The sequence below is a fragment of the Felis catus genome, chromosome F2, assembly GCF_018350175.1.
Source record: "Felis catus isolate Fca126 chromosome F2, F.catus_Fca126_mat1.0, whole genome shotgun sequence".
Classification (NCBI taxonomy): domain Eukaryota; kingdom Metazoa; phylum Chordata; class Mammalia; order Carnivora; family Felidae; genus Felis; species Felis catus.
This window is the reverse complement of record NC_058385.1, coordinates 64,000,229-64,022,025: the sequence shown is the minus strand read 5'-3', so window position 1 is coordinate 64,022,025 and position 21,797 is coordinate 64,000,229. Positions and strand designations below refer to the sequence as shown.

General features: G+C 37.8%; 1 protein-coding gene across 4 annotated transcripts in view; it reads left to right on the top strand.

Moving 5' to 3' along the window:
• MRPL13 (mitochondrial ribosomal protein L13) overlaps window positions 1-18,586 on the top strand; it is a 52,431-nt gene extending 33,845 nt beyond the window's left edge. For 2 of the 4 annotated variants that reach the window (XR_006592260.1, XR_006592261.1), the window contains exons 6-8: window positions 3,790-3,911; window positions 16,769-16,916; window positions 18,305-18,586. Coding sequence is in view for 2 of the 4 variants with exons in the window: in XM_019823076.3 (XP_019678635.1) it covers window positions 3,790-3,911; window positions 4,457-4,511 (177 nt within the window). In the remaining 2 variants the exon portion in view is untranslated. Of the gene's footprint in view, window positions 1-3,789; window positions 3,912-4,456; window positions 6,279-16,768; window positions 16,917-18,304 lie in introns of those variants that run through there. The other 2 variants (XM_045049675.1, XM_019823076.3) reach the window with 2 other exon arrangements.
• The last annotated feature ends 3,211 nt before the right edge of the window (window positions 18,587-21,797 follow it).

The following is a 21,797-nucleotide window of genomic DNA, read 5'->3' as shown; positions in this document are numbered from 1 at the left end:
GCACATGGGTGGCTCAGTCGGTTGGGTGTCCGACTTCAGCTCGGGTCATGATCTCACGGTTCGTGGGTTCGAGCCCCACGTTGGGCTCTGTGCTGACAGCTCAGAGCCTGGAGCCTGCTTCGGATTCTGTGTCTCCCTCTCTCTCTGCACTTCCCCCACTCATGTTCTACCTCTCTCTCCTTCAAAAATAAATAGGCATTAAAAAAAAAGAAAAAAGAAAGAAAACAAAAATCTATGAGCCCATGGTGATAGTCCAAAAATCATTTTTAATTGTTATAATTTCCCTTTTCCTTTCTGGAGAAGAAAAAGCTTTTCTTTAGAGAAGAATGTCACCTAAAAAATGTAGAAATAATGCCAAATTAGAAAAGTTACCATTATCAGCATATTCTGTAGTCACTGGGTAAAAGATTATTGTACAACAAGATATTCACACAATGTCAAAACATCAGGCCATAGAGTACTTACTGTTTGAAAGGAGAAAGATACTTTTTTATGTTAAAGATACCTGGTGGACACCAACCATAACCAAGAGATCAAACATTAACGTTAATATGGAACAGACCAACATCCTGTACTTCCTGCTTTGAATGAAGCTCTGAAGACCCAACACAAACTATTTAGCATTCTGCCAAAAATGTTTAACCTAAGTCTAATCATGAGGAAACAATCCTACAAATCCAAATAAAAGGACATTCTACAACATAATTGGCCTGAACTCTTCAAAAGTATTAATTTCATGAAAGAAAAAGCAGGGATAGTCTTTGTATTAAAAGAGACTAGGCTGAAGAATTTATTATGTGTGTTCAACAACATAGTAACAGCATAAATAACTAAGTGTAGCATGTGACCCTTGACTGGATTTTACACTGAAAAAAAGATATATAAAACAGTATTTGCTCAGTTTGGGAGGTTTGGATACACACTTGTATTATCAGGTAGGAAATATTTCATCAATATTAATTTTCCTAAACATGAATTTGTAATGTGATACAGGAGACAATCCTTAAATTTAGGAAATAGATAATGAAATATTTAGGGGTGCAACATTTGCAGATTGCTCTCAAATGGTTCAGCCAAAAAGAAAAGTTGTGTATGTGTGTTTGTATATAGTGAAAAGGAGGAAAGCAAACGTGTCCTATTTTGACAATTGGTGAATTTAGGTGAAGGTTAGAGAAGTGTTCACTGTATTCTCACAACTTTTCTATAGATGTGAAATTTCTTTAAAAACTGAAAAAAAGTAATAAGGCAAATATTATCACCTTGCCCCCTGTTTATTCCACTCATTCGTTTCCTTATTCCTCTTTTAGGTTAATCTTTCAGTCTGTGTAGAGAACTCTTAAATCTTGAACACATCAGTCATCATGACTGGGTTACCTTCTGTGTGTACGGATTAAAGGAGGGACTTTCCTCTCTTCCAGATTTCATGTGTAATGCCTAATCAACAACTTTCACTCCTCGTTTTGCACTGTTTCAATGCATTCTTTCAGTAAATTGTTCAAATAATGGGGAAAGTTTCTAAGTTCGTTTTAGTCAAAATTCTCTTCAATTCAGCAAACATTTACTAACCCACTATGTTCCACACCCTCTGCTGTGTAAGCACTTGGCAACTTTTGAAATTGTCTTTGCAAATAATATAGGGATTTTTTTTAATGGAGTGTGAAATACTCATAAATTTTTATAAATATCAAACTGGCAAGTAGACTTTTTCAGGAAGTGAAAAATTAGAGCAATGTAAGATGTCCAGGCATCCTCTGCTTACCAGTGCCATGTAATTAAACTTACGGACTTGAATACACTGGGGAAGGGATGTTAAATATTTTTACAATGCTTCTCAATGAAGAAACACATTGTCAGTAGTATTTGTTGTATTTTGTGTACATTGATAGTGACTTACCCTATACAAACCATAACTTTAAAAAGCTAACTTGGGGCGCCTGGGTGGTGCAGTCGGTTAAGCGTCCGACTTCAGCCAGGTCACGATCTCGCAGTCCGTGAGTTCGAGCCCCGCGTCAGGCTCTGGGCTGATGGCTCGGAGCCTGGAGCCTGTTTCCGATTCTGTGTCTCCCTCTCTCTCTGCCCCTCCCCCCATTCATGCTCTGTCTCTCTCTGTCCCAAAAATAAATAAAAACGTTGAAAAAAAAAAGCCAACTTAAGTTTTTTTTAATATTATAAAAATTATGCCATACTAGGTTTTAGAACAAGTTTATAATTCCATAGAGCTCTGTAATTCTTTGAAGCTGTTTCAAAATTGTATTTTGATTCTTAAGACATTGAATAGAAAACAGTACTATTTTGATGCCGTGTCCTTGCCCACATTTGATTCCCAATTATGATACGCTCTTTGCAGAGAATTATACTTTATGGTAATCTTTTTTTAAGAAATGTTTTCGGGGAGCCTGGGTGGCTCAGTCGGTTGAGCGGCCGACTTCGGCTCAGGTCATGATCTCGCGGTCCATGAGTTCGAGCCCTGCGTCAGGCTCTGTGCTGACAGCTCAGAGCCTGGAGCCTGTTTCAGATTCTGTGTCTCCTTCTCTCTGACCCTCCCCCGTTCATGCTCTGTCTTTCTCTGTCTCAAAAATAAATAAACGTTAAAAAAAAAATTAAAAAGAAATGTTTAGGAACATGCTATTGTGGAAAAAGGGAAATATATTTACTATCTCTGAAGAAATACTCATAGGACAATTTTCATATTGATATCCAACCATTATTTAAGTAGAGTCTCCAAAATTAACCTAGCCATCCACACTCACAAGACAATTCCCTTTCCCTATTTCTGTATCATGAGCACAATATAAATGTAAGTTCTTTTGGTTACTCATGCTCTTTATTTTATCATTTCCTTTATTTTGTTCAATTTCTGTTTTTCTTTCAAAATACAATTTTGAAGCCATGGATGGGTGTGTGTGAAGGGCTGAAGTATCAGAAGTGGCCTTGGAGTGAGGACATGGGTTTGAGGAATGACCTTTCGAAATTGTAAGCCTTTGGAGGCCATCATCTTTTTATTTTCTTTTTAAATTTTTTTTTAATGTTTTACTTATTTTTGAGAGAAAGAGAGAGACAGAGTGCGAATGGGGGAGGGGCAGAGAGGGAAACACAGAATCCAAAGCAGGCTCCAGGCTCTGAGCTGTCAGCACAGAGCCCAACACAGGGCTCGAACTCACGAACCACAAGATCATGACCTGAGCTGAAAGTTGGGACACTTAACTGACTGAGCCACCCAGGCGCCCATCTTTTTATTTTCTTTTATATTCTGAGCACCTAGCACAACTTCTGGTTCATAGAAGGAGTTCAGTAAATGTTTTTTGGCTAAATGACTCAAAGATCCAGCAGACTTTCATTTTCCAAAGTTTTTTTCTGTCAACAACATGGAGTGTGAACTGAAAGGTTGTGGCACTGGAAGCCACAGACCCAGTGCATTCACTCATCAGGTGAAAAATCGTGAGAATCAGCCAAGGCAGTGCCTTTTTTCAGTTGAAAGGAGGGAAATAAATGAAATGGTTTAAAAGAAATAGATATGACTTAGTGACTTGATAGTCCTTAAAACTGAAGATGTCTAATTTGTCATGAGAAATAGGTTTGTCAAGATTAAAATATAAGGTACATTATTATAATGAGATTACTTTTATCATTAATGTACTTCTTGGGGATTTTCATGGTGTTTTAAAGATGATACTGTTTTCTTCATTGTAAATATTTTTTTGTTTGTTTTTTAATACTTCCTAAGTATTACTAATTTGTTAGTAAGGGATATATTTTAAGAAACGTAAACCTAAATTGTATTTAACCTAGGATATACCAGAAGATATTCGTGAGAATTTAGTCGAGGAGCTTCCTCAGCCACGGAAAGTGCCCCGACGCCTCGATGAGTACACAAGGGAAGAAATCGAGGCTTTCCCAAGAGTGTGGTCTCCGTAAGTCTTCTCTCTTTCCTGTCTTTGTTTCTGTTTCTCTATTTTTTTAAGCTGAGTTTAGTATCCCCTGTTTCCTTAACCAAATGACAAGATCCTTGAGGGTGGGAAGAGTAAACTTTTATTTTTTACTCCCTCGGATACTCTTTGCATCTTCTACAGCAAATAAACTCTACATGTAGATGTTAGAACCAAAAGTCTCAAAGTCTTTAAACCTTGCTCAGTACTTGCAGGGGTGTTCATAGGTGCCTATGATTGCTAGATACTTTGTTTGGGATGGCATTACTTGGATCGACTGTAGTCTCTTGGAATGATAAATGAATTGTCATTTCTTAAAACAAAGTGATTCTTCATTTTCCAGATTGCTTCACTAACCTGAGAATATCATCTAATGAAAAGTCGTTAATTCTAGATAATTAATAGCCTTGATCCAAATAGAAAAACAAAATAATAAAACACTTTTTGGTATCCTCTACACAATTTCCTCTCTCTATGGTCCGGAAAGCTGCTGAGTTTTGACATACTATTTCCCATCTGATTGTTTCCAGGTTTCCTTATCTGGCCTTCCAGGCTGTCCGTGACCTGGCTCCTCTCTGTCTCTGAAGCTTACGTTCTTCCCACTTCACTAGTCTAATAATAGCCGCTTGTTTAAGATTGTCACCCTTTTCATGCAATTTAATTCTTTCTTGCTTTTGTTCTATTACTTTGCCTGAAACAACATGCCCCTCGCCTCATCCTCTGCAATAACCCTAACTCATTCTTTCGACCTTAGTTCAAATATCACCACCAATAAGAAGTCTTGCCTAAACATCAAGGCCAGACTATGTGCTCAGCCATCTTCTGCCATATTACCTGCTGTGTAACTCTGTCATTACCACACTTAGCTCTTCAAGAGCAAGGGCTGTGTCTTGTTCGTCATTGCCTCCCCAGTGCGTAGAATAGTACTTCATATAATGAAGTCTTGGGGACATTTACAGAATATATACAGTAGGTCTAAAAGAGAACCACATATCCTTATTGCTTGACCTACACAAGACAGCTCATCTTCCCACAGATACTACCCTCTGTGCTCTGAAAATTCATATCCCTTTATTGGCTCTTTACTCAGATAGGTTTGTGAAATATAGGTGAAATCGCATACTTGTGAAAATATAAGCCTTCCCAGGATTGTCAGTATGCACAGCAATCTAATCTTGGACTCTGTTGTTATTACATGTATATAATCTTCAGAGTCTTTCCACACAGAAGTCTTTAGGATATTCTGTTTGAATCTTTTTAACTTTACTGACTTGTATCAAGGTACTCCTTTACTAAATCTGCAGATAAACAAAATAATGTAATTATTAGTGACATTTATTATAGTAACTATTTATTGGACACTTTACCAATTGCCCAACACTGTGCTAGGTATTTTACGTGCATTGCATTTAATTCTCTCCACAGGCCTATAACGTAGATATATTATTCCTATTTTTAAGTGTAAGGCAAGGGTCATCAGGTTTGTATATAGCCTGCATTTGAACCCAACTGTGTCTGATTGCAAAACCCATTTTCTTTCCATAGAAGCAAACTGCTTCATTAATTTAATTTCTCAACAAATACATTTCAGCTACCTCTTCTGTATAAGATACTGTCATGGGCACTAAGACACATGGAGAAACAGCATTAAAACAATTATTTAATTCAGGTGCACAAACTTCTACCAAGTTTATGCTATGTGCCAGACCTTTTGATACATGTCTAGGATATACAGATGGTGAAGCATTTAAATGTAACTTCCTCCAGAAGGCCTTCCTACACTCCTTAAACTGGATTAGCCCCCTTTAATAGGGTCTCATTGTACACTTCCTTTTCATTTACTGCATTTATTCTAATGTAACAAAATACCAGGGTGATTTTTTTTGTTGACTGTCTTCCTGTAACTAGACTCCATGAGGGAACTGCATGTTGTCTTCCTTAGCTGAGCCTAGTAGCATCTGGCACATTAAGTAGGCCCTCAGCAATTACTTAGTGAATACATGAAGAAATCAAATACCCTTGTATCAGCTTTTACGAATGAAGTTAGGAAAGAATCTCTAGAAGATATAAAGTGAAGGTAATAAAATGCTCCAATTTAATACTAATTCTTCATGCTACAATCGACGAAATCGACTATCTTTGAAAACACCTTGTTTTATTTCTTTTGTTTCTCTTCATTGTATCCTCTGAATTAATCAATTTTCAGTTGATATCAAATGAATGATTAACAAACTATGTAAAAAATTGAGAAAATTGATTTTATTGGTATCTGATACTATTACCAGCTAGTTATCAGGATACATTCTCATGATAAGTATTTCTTTCTAAAATAAAGAAGTGCATTTCTCATCACTCCTTAGATTCTGGTTTTCATTGCTTGACGATGACAATGTCATGGACCAGAAACTATACGTTACGTGACGTGATTTGATTCTAACACCTAGGTTAAGTGATTGTCTCTCTTCTTTTGACCTTTTTAAATACCTATTTAATAGTTTGCTTTCTTGTCAAAACTCGAGTCTGTTTTAAATTCTTTTTATTTAAATTCATTTTTTTAACCTAGGTTATGTAGTGGTTTATTTAGATAAATCAGTAGTTTGTGAAAATAAAGGTTGTACAATTTGTTTTACATGCTTTGATATTTACAGTTTTCCCCTTTGACATCTGAGAGATGAGACTTCTATACTTGGAAAATTTTTATACTTTCAGAATTAATTTAACTTGCTTCTTAGAGACTTACATGGTCATTTATTCAAGACACTCAATGGGCCTTTTCCTACTTAAACTACATAGAACTTAAATTTATCTTCAAAACTGAACCCTCATATATGGAATATTTTTCTAGGAAGATGTAAACATTTTTTTAATTCTTTTTTTTTTAATGTTATTTATTTCATAAGAGAGAGAGAGCACAAGCAGGGGAGAGGAAGAGAGAGAATCCCAAGCAGACTCCACGATGTTAGCACAGAGCCTGACGCGGGCCTCAGTCCCACAAACCATGAGATCGTGACTTGAGTTCAAATCAAGTTGGATGCTTAACTGACTGAGCCATCCAGGTGCCCCTAAAATTATTTTAAAGAGATGTGCAATTTGCTACAAATTGAAATTAATTTCTAATTTATGGAAAACACTTATTAGCTTAAATTTACACCCTGGAATTTTGTCTTTACTAAGAATTCACATAATACAGGCTTTGCATAATACAGACAACATTTACAAATAAAATATTCTTGCAAGTAAATTCAGGCATTCAGTTAAAAACTTTCACTTTGGGGCATTTAAAAAGTATTAAATGTTCATTTAATAGAAACTGTGAATGCAATACAAACTTAAGGAAGTAAATAATCTCACTGTAGTTAACATTTTGGTGTGTTACCTTCCACTGTTTCTTTGTGCTCATGTGTGTTTGTCTTTGGACTTTTTAATCCCCATTTTTTTCATAAATAAGAAAATGTGTGGCATAGAAAGAAAAATAATTTGCCTGAGATCACACGAGTGTAAGCGGTGGCTTAGGGATTTAAACCTAAGGTGACTGGCTTCTGGGTCATGGTCCTAACCACTCTGCTGGAGTGCCTCTTGTTGCCTCTTGTAGCATCTTATATAAGGGTGCTTAAGTTGTATGTAGTTCTCCAGTATTATGCTCTGGAAAGTTATATCCAGAAAAAGTATTTTGGTAGGTTACCATGCTGTATTAAGTTCTGTAAGTCTAAGAATGTCTTATCAGAGAGCACCTGGTGGCTTAGTCGGTTAAGCATCCAACTTTGGCTTAGGTCATGATCTCCAGGTTCATGAGTTCGAGCCCCATGTTGGGCTCTATGCTAACAGCTCAGAGCCCGGAACCTACTTTGGATTCTGTGTCTCCCTCTCTCTCTGCCCCACCTCTGCTCACGCTCTGTCTCTATCTCAAAAATAAGTAAACATTAAAAAAAATTTTTTTTAAAAAGAGTGTCATATCAGATTTTCTTATAGAAACACCACCATAAATCAATTTATATTCCTAACCCAGAGGGGTATGGTACTTTTTTTAAAAATAGAAATACCAAAGATGCTACGTAATCAAGTATGTGACCAAACATAGATTCTGCACTTGGAGTTGATCTTAACAGTTCATGGGATTGAGCCCCACATCAGTCTCCGTGCTCAACATGGAGCCTGCTTGGGATCCTCTCTCCCTCTGCCTTTGCCTCTCTCCCCTGCTCATGTACGTGCTTGCTCTCGCTCTCTCTCCCTCAAATAAAGTAAAATAAAAAAATAATACGGGTATACAGTTACAATTTAAGAATATATCATCGGGGCGCCTGAGTGGCTCAGTCGGTTAAGCATTCGACTTTGGCTCAGGTCATGATCTCAAGGTTCGTGAGTTCGAGCCCCATGTTGGGCTCTGTGCTGACAGCTCAGAGCCTGAAGCCTGTTTCAGATTCTGTGTCTCCCTCTCTCTCTGACCCTCCCCCGTTCAGGCTCTGTCTCTCTCTGTCTCAAAAATAAATAAACATTAAAAAAAAATTTTTTTTAAAGACTGTATCATGATATAGGTGCACTAGTCATTTAAGATAAATCATTCAACACTTTATTCTTCTGCACAAGAGCTGACATCAAGTTCAGTTAGTTTTTATTACCGTGGAATGCATATAACCAGGAAAAAGAGGCATTTTTGGATTATCCAAAATGCTTCTTGTCAGAGAAATAGATGATCTTTTAGTTTGGAGCTGTCTAATAGAACTTTCCACGATGATGAAAAACTCTATATCTGAGCTATCTAATAATATAGTGGCTCCTGAGTACTTACACTGTAGCTAGTGTGACTGAGGAACTGAATTTTTAGTTTTATGTAATTTAATTAAGTTAAATTTCAGTAGCCTCATGTAGCTAGTGACCACCTTAATGAACGTTGCCATTTTAGTTGTTTGCCATTTCACAAAGTTCTAGTATTAAATATTATATGTTAGAATTAAAATTAAAATATGTAACATACTATGCAGTGCAATCCATTGAAAATGGGATTTCTCATTACTGGTGGGTTTGCTTTCATGAGAATTTTTTTTTTCTCCTTTTGGAGAAGGAGACTGCTTAAAATACGCTCTCGTTCCACCCAAAATAGCTAAGCCAACAATATAGTCTTCCTTTGGAATGTAGTAATTGGAACTTATTCAAGATAGATCTGATGGTGAATCTGCAGAGACCTCACTGAAACAGATGTACTTAGATTGCACCTAAATAAATAGAGACAAAAATAGCTTGCTTTGGTTGTTGTTTCCTGAGCAATAAAACTTAAAATATGCATGTAGTGTAGAAATGTACATTTTAAACTTGGAACTGTTACTAGCTTTTGGTTAAATGAAAGTTTATTAGCTTTTCTATTAGAGGCAAAAGCTTTTGAACAACACATAATAACAATAGTCAAAACTAAGCTTTGAACCCAGTAGGTGATTGGCAAAATTTGTTTTAATCTTAATTAAAAGCTCTGTTGTTGAGATTTCATTTAAATTATTTTAAATCATGAACGTTATGTTCTCTCAGGCCTAATTTCAGTTTATGTCAGATTTTCTTAGGCTAGTGGTGTGGTCATTTTTAAAACAATTTTAGACAAAGAGGAAAGAAACTGATCTTTATGAGAAAATGGAATATTTTTAATAACTAGAAGTCATTTTCTTATATGAGAAGTATTGCCTATACACTCCACTTCTTAAGTTAGTGGATATACTTGGTATATTAGTCACTTCTGTATCTCATGGCTACGTAAATAATGTTAGAATATGTTATGAAGTTATATTTTATTTCTTGATGGTACAGGATAGATGTATCATTGCCATGTACTAGTGGTGATTGTAGGGTATGCACTTAAATTCATTTGTCAAAGAAGCAGCAGTAGCACTGTTCTTTCTTCACAGTTCTGTGGCCTGGGATTATAGCTTTCAAACGGTCAACTTATTTTAATAGCATCAATAGTTGTTTCCATAATCATTATAGTTTTGCCAACACATTACAAAACCACAGTAATCATGGAAATTGTCATGCTATCACTGTAATGGAAACTTTTCATTATGTATGATAAAAATAAAACTTGGATCACTTTAAACGTTTTTTATTTTCATTTTTACAAAATTCTGTAGGAGAGCTTTTCTTAGGAAAATCAAGGTATGTGGAAAATTCCAACTTGAATTGTTTTGCTTCACCCACAGAGTGAGTGATGAAACAATACCAAAAAAGAAATAGGTATTTTATCCTAACTCATTAAATCTGTAATGCTCTATTTTAAGCAAAACCCTCACCTTTGTATACAAATGAAGTGTGAAAAATTCAGCTTCAATAAATCTTGAAAGGAGATGTTTATAATGAAAACCCATGTCCTTGGTGGTTCGTGTACTTTAGAGTGTGCTGTCAGAAGTGTGCCTGCAAAGGAGAGGATGGCCAGAATAAAAGTGGGGAAGTAGGAGGACACTCGTGATTGGCCCTAATTGTCTTTGCTGAAAGCAGGATTCAGTTTAAACTGTTTTCTGGGTGGCACCTCCTGCTCTGTAGAAGGAAACCAGGTGTGGGCACATCGGCACTGGGAAGGGGCCGAGGTGAGCATCCTGGCTAGTCTGTAGCTCTAGAGGAGAGCAGTGATTTCAGCTTAGTACATGCCCTCTGATATGAAACCTATAAATCCTAATAATGTACAGATTTTCAGTCTTAGTTAACTGAATACCCAGAAAAAATAATTTTTACCTATGTCTTTTTTATAAAATGTGCTTCACACCAGAGGCTTAATATAAAGACGTTAAAGAAGGAATTTTACCTTTTCAAAACCCATAAGGAATTGGGATCTAGACATCTTCAAGATTTTCCACAATTTTATGCTCGTCTAGTCATAATGGCATTTTCCTACAAGATTTAACTTAATTTGCTGCTCTTCACAGGCAGAAGTTATTAGCTGGACTTCAGGAGCAGGGTTACATTCCAATTTTCCCGTTATTTCAACCAGCTCAGCATTGGCATCAACTGTAGACCTCAGTATTTCCAGGGCTGAATTTGCTCAAATTAGACATTCTAAACTTTGCTGTTCTTTTGGATATGAACAGATTAGGACTGGTTGTTAAAATTAAAAATAATCTCTACTTGAACAACCAAATCAAATCATTCCTAGCCAATAGAGCTTATGACTTAAAAGTGGTAATTAAATGTAATGGCAATTCCTATTTATTTTAATTGAAAAAAACAGTAAATTGATTTAAAAAAAATTTTAAACAATCCTATGAGTTTACTTTAGTTAGTTTTTTTTTTTTTTTTAAGCAGTATTGAAATTTTTCTTATCAGGATTTGGTACATGGTACAAGTGCCTAGAAAAGTGAGTATAGAGGCACCATTATTCTGCCTCACCATCTCCTGTACAGCTAACATCTTTAGTTGAGAGGATTGTATTTCAAGGAATATGTGATGTCACCAGATTTCTTGTAATGTCTCATTCTAAATAATTTCATCAATACAATGGCAGTGACATAAAACTCAAACTGACCTTTATTGTTCTTAAGATTACTCCATTGTCCAAATTTTATTCTCATCTTTTAAATATTTGTTGGAGTAAGCATTATACTGACAAATATTATTTATGAGTGAAAAGACATAAGACCTAAGGGGGAATAAAATGTTTTTTGAGATTTATTACACTTAAGTTATACCCAATTTCATGGATTTACAACTGAAATTCAAATGCTTTTTTCTTCTGGAAAATAAATCATCTTAATGGGATAAATAATACTAAGTGTCTCTAACTGAACTATCATGTAAACTGTGTGTTTTATAGCTTTATGTTTCATTATCCACAGACCAAATGGATTTTTCCCAGCATTTTACAGTGAAAACTAAAATCTCCCTGAAGATTTTTTTTTAAAGTCAAAAGATAAATTCTTTTATAGAAATGTCCTCATTTTCAAGTTAATTTAAATGTGTTGGTCTCTATCATTTTTTTGTCCTGAATTTTAATCTGAATTTCTAAGATGTATTTGTTTCATTTTAATGAGTGGCAGTATTTTGCCTGTTTCATTTAATGAGTGGCTGGCAACATTTTGCATAAGGATGTCAGTGATCAAGGATTTGCTATAGAAAATTGATAATTTTGTGAGATGTGGTGTGATTTTAACTTTAAGGTTTGTGAGCAGTCACAGGCACCACAGAATACTTCCTATACAGCTCCATACAGACCTTTTTGTAAGTTCTGTTTCTTTATTCAAAAAAGTGATTTTTTTTTAAAGCAATAGTGTTTAAGGCAGTTTGTTGCTAGTGACAAGTATTAAGCGCAAAATGAATTATTGCTATAGAACATTTAGTAGCTGTGTAATTTAGCACAGTTTAGAAAATGAATTAAAGAAACTTTTATGTTGGCTAATTCTTTGAAGATTCATTAATCTCCCAAATTATCCTAAGCATGTATATGAAAGCTTAGAACTTTGAGCTTTCACCTCAGAGGTCAAAGTGTACGTGTGTGTGTGTGTGTGTGTGTGTGTGTGTGTGTGTGTCCATGGTGCATCTCCTTCTATTAGAAAATGCACTGTCTAGGAGCGCTTGGGTGGCTCAGTCTGTTAAGCGTCTAACTTCATCTCAGGTCATGATCTCGCGATTCGTTGAGTTTGAGCCCCGCATCGGGCTCTGTGCTGACAGCTCAGAGCCTGGAACCTGTTTCAGATTCTGTGTCTCCCTCTCTGTCTCTCTGCCTCTCCCCCCTCACACTTTGTCTCTCACTCTCAAAAATAAACATTTTTAGGGGCGCCTGGATGGCTCAGTCGGTTAAGCGTCCGACTTCGGCTCAGGTCATGGTCTCACAGTCCGTCAGTTCGAGCCCCGCGTCGGGCTCTGTGCTGACAGCTCAGAGCCTAGAGCCTGTTTCGGATTCTGTGTCTCCCTCTCTCTCTGCCCCTCCCCTATTCATGCTCTGTCTCTGTCTCAAAAATAAATAAACGTTAAAAAAAAATTAAAAAAAAATAAACATTTTTAAAGATTATAATAAAAAAAATGTAATAAAGACAGAACTTTGTCTTGCTTACTGCTGTGTTCCCAGTGTCCATGCCTGGACCTGACCCTCAGTAATCTTTGTTGAATGAACAAATGATCAGAATCTTATTTCCCTGAAAGAGAAATTGACTTTTATTTTATGAAGTATGGTAAATTCATATTTTGGCCTTTGCTTTAAAGTTTAATGGCTATAGCTAAAATAGAAAATGTTCAGGGGTGCCTAGGTGGCTCAGTCGGTTGAGCATCTGACTTTGGCTCAGGTCATGATCTCACAGTTCATGGGTTCAAGCCCGGCGTCAGGCTCAGTTCTGAGAGCTCGGGGCCTAGAGCCTGCTTCAGATTCTGTGTCTCCCTCTCTCTCTGCTCCTCCCCTGCTCACACTCTGTCTCTCTCTCAAAAATAAATAAAGATTAAAAAAACAATTTTTAAATAGAAATTTTTCTTAGGAGTCTGCTTTAGTGTAATCCTGATATACTTAATTTTGGATACTTTGTATTACATATATAAAGAAAAGATTGGTAATTTTGTTAAAATGTAACATTTCTGCCAAGGAGTAAATTTCTATGGAAAAAAAAACTAAGAGATTAGCTTTCTGTAACAGCATTTGTAATGTCTCTTCAAAGATTTCCTGAGATTATTGTAAAATGCTGTTATTTACAAAAATATTAACCTTATATAATATTACTTTTTATTTTAAAACTTCATAATATTTTTGCACTGAAACAGTCACCAAGAAGTAAGGCAAACAGATGCAGAATATAAATTCACTCATCATCCTTCTTACCAAGGATTAAGCCATTTCATTTAAGTTCAAAACATTTAAGCATCCATACTATCAAAAGCAACATACTAGATACCAGGTGTCTTGCTTTTAAAAATTATTTAATCTAGTAAGGACATTAGGTAGATAAACACATAGAGTAGGGTAAGTATGTAAACAACATAATCCAAGATTTTAATTCTGATGAATATAGTCATATTAATGTTGTCATATATGGATTAGCAACACTTAACCAAATATGACATTTAACTCAAATTACTAACACTACATGAGCTACAATTTAATCTTTCTTTGATGATAGATCCCATAGGAATTTCAGTATCCAGCCTCAGTACATGTTACTATAACTTAAATTATTTATTCTTGTATCAGAAAAGCATAAAACTTCCTGTTAATAAAGTCCTCTCATGGTAAAAAGCCAAGAAGGATACTGTATAGCAGATGGAATCACTTCTAGCTAAGGAAGAAGTGTGTTCCCTTCTCTTAGACACAGCATAGTTTCAGAAATTTACTAAAGGTGCTTCATTTGCTTCTTTAGCATCCTCAAATAGTAATCTCCTCTGTCTTATGAATAGCTCTTTCTGAGGTGAAGCCTTGCTAAGTCATCATGTGGTCCATGGACCAGCATTGCATCACGTGGGAGCTTGTTGGAAATGCAGAATCTGAGCCCCTCTACAGATTAACTGAATCTGAATCTGCATCTTCACAAGAGCCCAAGTGATGTGTTTGCCCAGTGAAGGTTGAGAAGCACGCAGGTAAATAGTCCTCCCCTCCGCTTTCTTATCTTGGATTTCTTTTAGTGGAAGGGAGTAAGCAATGTAAGTGCATTGTATGTGTGCCTGCTTTTGTACGTGTGTGTGTGTGTGTGTGTGTGTGTGTGTGTGTGTAGAAATAAAACTGTATTTAGTGTAAAAACCTCACTTTTCCTCACTTAGATGAACACCATGTAATATCATTAAGTGCCTCAGTATGAGTTGATGTTTCTGGCTACGCCAACATCTGAAATATCTGGTCCCTTGGCCATGATAACTGTTTTCCCCTCCTGGAAGCAAATTAACCATCCATAAAAGATCCTGATGACTTTCATTAGAAAAGGAAAGGAGTTTGTAAAAGTGGCATTTTCAAGGTAGTCACTGCACCGTAATAACAAATATGTTACAGGTATCCCCTATATGCTGGGCACTGTGCTAATTGCTGGAAGCATGAGGTCAGTTATATTGGGACCCTGCCTTCAGAGGAACCAACAGCCTAATAGGAGTCATATGGAATGAAATGGTGCAAGCAGGCCCTGGGAGTCAGAAGGTCTGCCCTAGGTCCCTACCATCCACTTCCTAGCTCTGTGTTGTTGGGCTAGTTGCCTGGCCTCCCCGAGCCTCAGTATTGTCAACTATAAGATGGGATTGATAAAAGTGTCTTTCCCACAATGTAGTTGTGAGAGTAAAATGAGATAATGCATGTGAAGTCGTTAGTATACTTCATAACATCTAATAACCATTCAGTACATCTTACATAAACAACAAAACTTATTTATATAAGTAAGGGCAATTATAATTTGAAAAACACTGTACTAGAAGTATGCATGCTGTTCTCTGGCAATCTCAGAGAAAGGACCCCTAAGTTAGAAAGGAAGTTTATAGAGGGCTTCCCAGGTGATGTGATTTTTGAGGAGGATTTTGAAGGATTAGTCAAGCCTTCCAGGCAGAGAAAAGCTCAAGTACCCAAGTCCAGAGGTGTGAAAGTGTTTATCTGGGCAATAGCAAGTAATGTAATGGGACCAGAATGTAAAGGGATGGGGTATACAAAGAATAACTCAGAAATGTTAGCTGAGGCCATGTCATGGAGGGTTATATATTGAATTCCAAGGTGTTTGAATTCTGACAAAGCCGTGGAGGACTACTGAAGATGTTTTAAGCAGGGCTACTTGATAATGCAGAAGTGGGATGGAAAAGGAGCCTGTTGTAGAAACTCTGACATGTCTTCTCTTTCTCCTAAACTCCAAGTCCCAATTGTTGGCTGCCTGTCGTGTCCAGATCTCATCATAATCGAAACCAGGATCCTTCCCTTCCAATTTGTTCTTCTGCCTGTATTCCCTGTCCTGAAAAAGTCAACAGTGTTGCCATTGACGGAGGTCTTCAAGCTGAAAGTCAGGAATCCTCCCTGAAGCATCCTTTTCTAGTAGGGCCTTCCTCCTCCACCTCCCTAGCCCCTTCCCCGCTCCCTTTCCACCCTCTTCCCAGCAACATGGTACTGTCTCTTAAATCCTGAACCTGCCCTTTCTTCTCACTCATTATGACTACAGCCCTCTTTATCCTCCTCACTTCTACCAAAAAATCTGGAAACAAATCTGGGCTTTATTAGCCCCCTGTAGCCTTCAGGTCACTACCTACATTCCGTACATCACAGATTACACCCTTCACACACATTTCCCATTTTACTTATAATGCCCACTAAAAGATGCTTTTCTCATCTCATTGTTATTTAATAAGTTAACCTTTGGTGTGGAAACAACTAGACTGTGACTAAGCACATTTAGTTTTATTGAGTTGCAGAGACTTCTTGTTAGGACATTAAACAATTTCTTTCTAAATTATTATTATTATTATTGTTATTATTTTAGAGAGAGAGAGAGAGCACAAGGCGGGGAGAGGGGCAGAAAGAAAGATTCTTAAGCAGACTCCATGCTCAGGGCGGAGCCTGATACAAGGCTCCATTCCACCGTCCTGGGATCATGACCTGAGCCTAGATCAAGAGTCCGAGGTGCAACCGACTGAACCACCAGGGACTGACCCCTCAAGATTTCTTTCTAATGGCATCACCACCACCCTTTAGTAATTATATGAACCAGCTCGACAGGACAATAAGTTGTTTCTTTAAATGTGCTGCTGTCTCTTGACTGGGAACCGCTTCGATTGTAGTGAGTCATATGCCAGAGATTACATGGGTGCACTTTGGAGCCACATTCAGCTATCAGACCACACTGTCTTTCCCGAGGCTTTGGATGCAGTTTTTACGTTTGGAAAGAGATTTCAAAACCAGTGACAAAATTCCACAGTTTCTCTTCTTGTTGTTACAGAACAGCTGATATGGTGAAGCATATTTGGCTGGTTTCCCAGATCAGAGCCTGTGTTCCTCGGAGCTAAATAATAACTCTGAATTGTAATACAGTTTGTTTACTCAGCCACTAGACTGTTGGTCTTCATAGCTGAGCTATCTGGTATCTTGTGAGTATTCTGTTTAAGAAAACATGCTGTAAATGTAGAAAGGGACTAGATAAGTTATGTAGGGGCAAACAGAGTTCATCTACTCATTAAAGGAACTCAAACTGTCGAATATTTTTACAGCTGTTTCAAAAATATCTATTTAGTTTACTGATTATGAATTTCCTTCTGAAAATTCCATATGAGCTCAACATCTACAAATACACCTATGTAAAAGATAAAAGGACACCTCAAAATTTTTTGCATTTTGTAATTTCCTGTTCTTCATTTTGTCCACTATTTATGATTTAACATTTACCTTAAAAAATATTTTTTTGTTTTAATTTACTGCTGGAAGTAACTTTCAAGTATGATTGATCCTATAAATGTATAAATGACGAAAAGACCAGTTTTACCAGTTTTAGTTAAAATATCAAAGGTCTGGTGTTTATACATTTGGTATATGTATCATAATGAAAAATAAATTGAGGGACACCTGGGTGGCTCAGTCAGTTGCACCTCTGACTTCAGCTCAGGTCATGATCTCATAGTTTATGAGTTCAAGCCCCACATCGGGATCGCTGCTGTCAGCTCAGAGCCCACTTCAGATCCTCTGTCCCCCTCTCTCTCTCTGCCTCTCCCCTGCTCACAGGTGCTCTCTCTCAAAAATGAATAAACATTTTTTAAAAAAGACAACGTAGGGGCACCTGGGTGGCTCAGTTGGTTAAGCTTCCCACTTCGGCTCAGGCCGTGATCTCACAGTTCGTGAGTTCGAGCCTCACATCAGGCTCTGTGCTGACAGTTTAGAGCCTGGAGTCTACTTCGGATTCTGTGTCTCCCTCTCTCTCTCCGCTCCTTCCCTGCTCATGCTCTGTCTCTCTGTCTCTTTAAAAAGACAATATCGGATGAGCACTGGGTGTTGTATGGAAACCAATTTGACAATAAATTATATGTAATATAAAAATAAACAATAAATAAACAATGTCTATTTGAAAATAAATTTAGCATGATAAAATAATATAAATAGGGAAATTACTTATTCAAAAATTGCCTTGATTAGGTAAATCCATATGCTTATATGATTTTAAAGATCATAGCAATCCTTTCTCTGAAAAGGGCTTTAAGAAAGTATATTTAAAATTGGAACAGATGTTAAATTCAAGTTTTTAAGTTACTAAATACATTCACGCATAGGCATAAGGTGGCCTATATTTATATTCTCGAAAGAGCTTGGGGATTGTCATTTTGTGATGATTTGGCTTTAGTGTTTTTCACCAAAAATCTAATATTTGTAGGTAATTTATCAATGAATATTACTTTCATTTTAAGTTGAAAAATAGTCTTCCTTCGTCAGGCAGGAGAAAATGATATAATGATTCCTGACGAATTAAATGTTGATTCTTGTCTTTCAGACCTGAAGATTATCGACTATAGGAAAATGAAAATTGCAGAAAATATCCATGCGGTGATTAAAACTTCTTCCTGATGAGTCTCTCCTAACCTACAGGCAGAGTGAGACTTCCACTGCATTTTGACAAGAGACTTGTCATGGGAGCTGAAAGCTTGTGGAGAAAGGTCAGGGGGTGATAGCCCTTCAATAGGAAATTGCAATAAAGTACATTATTTTAAGGAATTATTATGTAGTCCGATTTGAATGTTGTAAGTAATGATAATAAAATTGCTTACTTGTTTAACTCTCCAGTTTTTTATTTAATGGAAAAAACAAACCTAGATAGCGCTGCGGTTAACATTGCCAACAAGTACCTGTCCGTGCAAATTCCCTCAGGTTCCAGATCGCTGTTCTGGCCACCGGGAAAACAAACTCCACCTTTCCTTTTCCTCTCAGTGATTATTTTATCTAACCTCCCACCCATCTACATTCATCCTTCCAGATCAGAAGGGTAAGGTTTGCCCTGAAGTATTTACAAAGTGCAATCACCTCTTTCCCATATAGCCTCTTGGTCTCCATGACACCAAAATGAACTGATGCCTGTCTACACGGTGGAAATCTCACTGACTTGCCTGTGATGCCGTTTGCAGACCCCTGAACTGCGTCTCCATGCTTCCTCCTGCTGGCTCCTGTTCACTTTTGTGCTGGGCACTTAGATTGGACTGCTGACATAAAGATCCCTAGCAAAATCTCTTCTTTAGAAATTAAGATGCTGAGCCATTGTATTTGGGCATTTGTGTGGTAGTTCTTTGTTTTTGTTTTCCTCCTCTTGCCCTAGCCAATCAAGGAGTGAGTTTCAGGCACCTTTCCCAGTCCTTCCGCAAACATGTATTGGCAGGCACAGTGCTGGGTGTTGGGAAAACAGAAATCACACGTGTCTTGCCCCAGCACCTCCTCGCCCCACCAAAGAGCATGCAGTCTACTGCAGAGTGGAAAGATGCTGTGGATAAACTTACGAATATGTGCACTTGGGTGTCAGAGGCACAGGTATTAACTATGCATGAGCTGCGATGTAAGTATGTGTAGGGGAAAATAGTAACTAAAATTAAATAGGAAGTATTGCTAGTGAGCATCTGCCAGTGTGCCAAACACAGCAGCTTTATAGAAATTAATTCATTTAGTTCATCCGTCAACCCTATAATATATATAATGTAATCCTCCCCATTTAAAAATAGACCTGCCAAAGTAGCAATAAGTGAAGTAACTTGGCCAAGATCACGGAACTGCTGAGTGGTAATCAAGATCTGAATCCAGGCAGTCTGGTTCGGAAGCCTATGAACTTAGCCGCTGCTGAGAAAAAGTGAGTGTTTGTGTATCACAAATTCTGTAAGAAAGCAAGCATAACCTGGTACAGGTCAACAACTGCCATTTGCAAGGAAGTGGCAGCTATATTTTAAGCTTTTGGACCAAAAAGAAGCTCCCTCCTTACTTTTGATGTGGTAACGTAGGCGTGAGTCAGTATGAAATAAGCCTCCGGCTCCTGAGGCAGCAGCTTTAATAGGAAATTTCTGGTGTACCCCGAACACCTAAAACAATGCCTGGTACCTATTTCGTGGTTGAGAGGGCTCACTGAAGAAAGCCCTTGTTTCTAACAAAACTGCAAATTTCAAGAGGTGAGGTCTTAGCAACATGCTCTACAATAACATTGAGCCCAGTCAGCATCATATTAAGTACCCAGTGAGAATATGGACACCACGGGAGAGAGCCAAAGCATAAGAGACTCTTAAAAACTGAGAACAAACTGAGGGCTGATGGGGGGTGGGAGGGAGGGGAGGGTGGATGATGGGTATTGAAGAGGGCATCTTTTGAGATGAGCACTGGGAATTGTATGGAAACCAATTTGACAATAAATTTCATATATTTAAAAAAATAGTAAAAAATAAATAAATAAATGTTAACCATCAAAAAAAAAGAGAATATGGACACCAATCCCCGCAAACCTCACCCTCACTTGCTGTGGGAGAGCCCCTTCGGTGGGGGAGGGGCTGCCTCACCCTGCAGGACCATGCAGATGTAAACAACGGCTAGCTGGTGGACTGGGTTGCTCCTCCTTGCTGTTGGACACTGGCTCCATTTTGCATGCAGAGAACCAGGGCAGAGGATTTTGCACTGAGGAAATGGCCTTCCAAAGCAGAATCTGTCAGACTTTGCACTGCCTGCCCGTTTGCCGTCGCTCGAGAGTTTGACAGCCTGACTTGTTCATATCCTACGAGAGCATGACCACAAGTAGTCCAACAAAAGTCACACCTCGCTGTAAGGGACCCAGTAACCTAGGTTACTAGGGAGAAAGACAAGCCGGACCCCTGGAATCGTGGGTGCTATTGAAGTCATGAGTGAGATGAATGGAGGAAACAAAAGAGAACTTTATAAAAGAAGAGTTCTTACAAAACAAGAAGGAAACCATAATGCTTTCAAGAATCTTCTGGGAAGGACAAGGAAGCTGATACATATATAATAGCTATGTGCATCTGTAATGTGAAAATCAGTGCACATAAACAAGGAATCAAATCACTAAAACCAAAATTATATTTGTTCATATGCAGTTTCGCACCAACGGCTAATACCAGGCAAACATGAGAAACACCATCCAGCTGAGCAGAATGGCCTGCGGTCGAATAACACAAAACACCTCCTCTCTCGGTTTTCCCCAAGTGCGTTGCCTAACATATTTTCTCTGTAAAACACAAGTGTCTGGATTATAAGTAGCAAAGGAACAGGGAAAAGCCTAAGTGTGGCAAAGCCCTGAAACGAGAGAAAGTGTGATACTGCAGGAGCCAGGCGGCCTTAAGCACACTGACGAACACAGGTGCCAACGCTGAGAACAAAAGAAGCAGGAGCTTAATCTTCCCACGAATCCCCTGCTTTCGGGGGAACTGAAAGCTGAAAAGCACTCATTTGCTGTAGGTTGAAGATCACCCCAAATCTGATGGAGCAGGAGAGCACCTTGTCACCTCGTCTCATTTGGAGCCACACGAACCGCTTCTTCGCGAGAAGGCAAGACTAACAAAAGAATAAAACTTGGGTTTCTGTCTTAAGCTAATACAGAGGAACGAAAAACACAACAAGCCGGAGCCATGTACCTCTGGTACCCCATTTCATTTGAAAAACTGTATTCTTCCTCTTCCCTATTTTCTATATTTCAAAAGCTACCACTCCTCACTATAAACACCTCCACTGAACAAACTTCATGTGTTGCCAAAATAACATTCTATATTTACTATAATGTTTCTCTATTAGGAACTTGTTTGCTTTTTTTTTTTTTATGATTATTTTTGAGAAAGGAGAAAAAAAAAACACAAGTGTGGGAGGAGCAGAGAGGGAGACACACAATCCGAAGCAGCCTCCAGGCTCTGAGCTGTCAGCACAGATCCCTACGCAGGGCTTGAACTCAGGAACTGTGAGATTGTGACCTGAGCCGAAGTCGGGTGCGTAACTGACTCAGCCACCTAGGCGCC